This window comes from Crocuta crocuta, unplaced genomic scaffold, assembly GCF_008692635.1.
Source record: "Crocuta crocuta isolate KB4526 unplaced genomic scaffold, BGI_CrCroc_1.0 scaffold598, whole genome shotgun sequence".
In the NCBI taxonomy this organism is placed as follows: domain Eukaryota; kingdom Metazoa; phylum Chordata; class Mammalia; order Carnivora; family Hyaenidae; genus Crocuta; species Crocuta crocuta.
In genome coordinates, this window is record NW_027532848.1 from 991,659 (window position 1) to 995,361 (window position 3,703).

General features: G+C 37.6%; 1 protein-coding gene across 1 annotated transcript in view; it reads left to right on the plus strand.

The window, feature by feature from the left end:
- The window catches only part of DMD (dystrophin), a 637,032-nt gene that overhangs the window by 283,732 nt on the left and 349,597 nt on the right, over window positions 1-3,703 (plus strand). The window contains exons 8-9 of the mRNA XM_077745468.1: window positions 2,375-2,495; window positions 3,123-3,391. Coding sequence (XP_077601594.1) covers window positions 2,375-2,495; window positions 3,123-3,391 — 390 coding nt within the window. The remainder of the gene's footprint in view (window positions 1-2,374; window positions 2,496-3,122; window positions 3,392-3,703) is intronic.

A 3,703-nucleotide genomic window follows, 5' to 3' on the forward strand; every position in this document is an offset into this window, starting at 1 on the left:
GTTGGGCTCGTGCTATGTGTGGAGCCTGCTTGAGAATCTTTTTCTCCTTCTTCCTCTGCCTCTGTCTCTCTCTTTCTCTCTCTCTCTCTCTCTCTGTCTCAAAAAAAAAAAAGAAGAAAGAAAGAAAAAGAAAACAGAAAGAAAACTGGCCTACTTGAGAAAACTTGAGATGTAAATAATACTTGCCAGGCTATATTATGTCTTCTGTCTTCACACATGTATTTTCATTGGTTTTCTTCTCCTTCCTCTAACCTTCACTTCGCTGGCTAATACATGTTCGTGCTTTAGAATTCTTTATGAATACTGTCTTCTCTAGGAAGCATTTCCCAGTTTCCTCTCCAATATGATGCAAACCTATGATGCACTTTCCACACTGTATTGAAATTATTTCTGTGTTTGACTCTTCTACTATATACAGGTTTCTAAATGGGAGGGGTTGTTTTGCACTCAGCTTTGCATTTCTAGTTTCTTATACAACTACTGACACATAGTTCAATAAATGGAGCCATTATTATTTTATAATTATTAATGCCAGAGTAAATTGCTTCCTATCAAGTCCAAATGAAGAGGCTAGAAAAAATGATAATTTTCTTGAAGTTGGGAAAATTAAAAGTATGAGAAAATATAACAGTACAGGAACTGGATACACATACACACACGTGCACACACACACAGAGATTTCAAATGGGGTATTAGAGGGAGAATCAGCCTTACATGTAAGCAGAATAAATTACCCACCTACTCTGTATTATAATACCTACTCTGTATTATATCAATGCCACAGAAATATCTCACTGTATAGAAACTACCTCCCCATCCACAAACTGAATCCTAATATTTCACTTATAGAATTTTATTATTTCAATTCAAACACCTTGCCTCAGACTGCCTCAGTGGCTTAGTCAGTTAAGGGTCTGACTCTTGATTTTGGCTCAGGTCATGATCTCACAGTCATGGGAACGAGTCCCACATTAGGCTCTGTGCTAAGCACGGAGCCTGCTTAAGATTCTCCCTCCTCTCTCTCTCTACCCCTGACCCCTACTAGCAATCTGTCTCTCTCTTAAAATAAATAAGCATTTTTAAAAAATCAAACAGTTTGCCTCTTTCTACTGAATTGTTAAGTAACTGTGGAAGACAAATCATTTTGTAAAGGAACTCAGGATTTTTTTGAATGATGAGGATTTTATTTATACATGTGTCATATAATAGAGTTCTGGAGCATTCCTACAACACAATATATCTGAAGTTCAAAGGAGATGCAGCTAATTCTTCTCTCAGTAGCAGAACAGGGCTTAAATTCAAAACATTGTTAAAAATAGGACAGAATTGAAAAGAGATATGAATAATTAAGCCCTAGGTCAGAGCAATTATTGTTACTATTGTCTTTACACTGATCTATTAACATCTATGTGTACTTAATACTTTTATTAACATCTTCACTTCTCAGATGGCTGAATCTGCTCAATAACTCTCTTTGATGATCTCCAAGCATCTGTCATTTTATTCTAGCCTCATACACTGTCTCGCCACCATTAGCACTCAATGGCCTATGAAACTTATTGTTTTTACTCTCTTTCTAGTGTGTTACTTTTCTCTCTCTTTTCATCCAGAAGCTTCCTGAAGACAGAAACTATGCATTTTGCTTTCCTTTTAATCCTCTGTATCAATGAAGATTACAGATTAGAGATTATAATTGATAACTAGTGTAGATAACCCCAAGAGACCTCTTCTAGGCCTATTCTTCCATAGAAACTTATTCCCACAATTCCTAAGTCCATTATACCTCAGAGTATTTCTACCATTCTCAAAGAAGTCACATTAGATAATGGGTATTTTTCAAAAGGACTGAGGTTTTACTTTACTGTGAGTATTTCACTTTATAAGTTGTCAGACATTATGACAGAATTAACTGATGGTTATGGATTGAACTGGTTGTATATTTCAGTACAACCTAAGTTCTTCCACATAGCCCTTTGGGCTCCCTACTGTGTTCTGGAAGAACTATTCTTGCGGCTATATGGAAATCTCCATTACCCCTGCTAGTGTTTTGTAATATGTATTTTGCAACTTTGCCTTCAGATTTCAAGTTTGGCACTCGGGTTGTAAAAATAAATCACTCTTATCTTAATGAAAAGGCATGAATGTATCTTGAAAGTTCCCCCATGCTCTCCAGAATAGTTTTATACACACAGTGGTTTCCTGATTCACGGGAAGATCCATATAGCCTTCTTTATCATTTTGTGACTATCGGTTTATAAATAAAGGAGATAGAAATTGACCTGGGAATTCCATAACCAAGTGCTGAACACCCAGGATTAATTTTGAGAAGAATGCCACAAGCCAAATAAGCATTTCTTTTCATCTCATTTCACAGGCCTTCAAGAGGGAATTGAAAACGAAAGAACCTGTAATCATGAGTACTCTTGAGACTGTACGACTATTTCTGACAGAGCAGCCTTTAGAAGGACTAGAGAAACTCTACCAGGAGCCCAGAGGTAATCGAATGTGGAACTGTAATAACATATTGATAGAAGGATCAGTGATGACAGAGCAACACCCATTCTTGCTGCCAGGGTCTGGATGGCGCTCATATTTTCTAAGTTAAATAGAATCGATTCAAATTAAACAGAGATGTTGGAAAAGAAAAAGGAACTCTAAACCACCGTGGATAAATCTGCTTGCACATTCATAAATAAACATTAAAAGAGATGAATCCGTGACCAGTTATTGATATATTTGGAAAATAGTAAACAGGAGATTTTCTGTGAGAAGGAATTCTGTCATTATAAAGACTACAAGCTAATTTTCCATTTAAGAGCCTGGCTGAAATAAATTAGAGCCTGTGGTGCACATCCTAACATGTTTCTACTTGATGGCTTAAGTGAATCTTGGATGATCTGAATGATAGAAGGTAGAACAGTTATACTCAGGAGAACAGACTTGAGATGTTCTGGACAGTGTCAAAATTTATGCCGAGGCATTAAGGAACCATTAATCAGTGGGTTGGCTTCTTGTTGCCCTGTACTTCTTTCTTCCAGTGTGACCTTTTCAACAATTTTTTTTTTAAACAAAACAAAATAAAAAGTAATGTGGCCTAAAACCTTTTCATATTACCAATTTAGAGCTGCCTCCTGAGGAGAGAGCCCAGAATGTCACACGGCTCCTGCGAAAGCAGGCTGAGGAGGTCAACGCCGAGTGGGAAAAATTGAACCTGCACTCTGCAGACTGGCAGAGAAAAATAGACGAGGCCCTCGAAAGACTCCAGGAACTTCAGGAGGCAACGGATGAGCTTGACCTCAAGCTACGTCAAGCTGAGGTGATCAAGGGCTCCTGGCAGCCTGTGGGTGACCTCCTCATTGACTCTCTCCAAGATCACCTCGAAAAAGTCAAGGTACCATCTCTTCCTTTGCTTCAGGGCCCTTTGAGAGACTCCAAGGAGGTTCTAATCTGAACTTTGGGGAAGTATTTTCTTCTCCCAAAGTTAAAGATAGGGCCCTTATGCATCAGAAATCAGTTGATTTTTCACAAATTCAAAACAATCTTGCATGTGGTATTTTCTCTAAGAGGAGATGGTGATCTAATCATCTCTAACTTTAATAATGTGGAATGAAATATTTAAAAGTTACAGAGTGAAGCAATCCTTTTGATTTTCCTATTAGGGAATTAATTTAAGTGTTTGTACGGAAACGACCTGATTTTACGT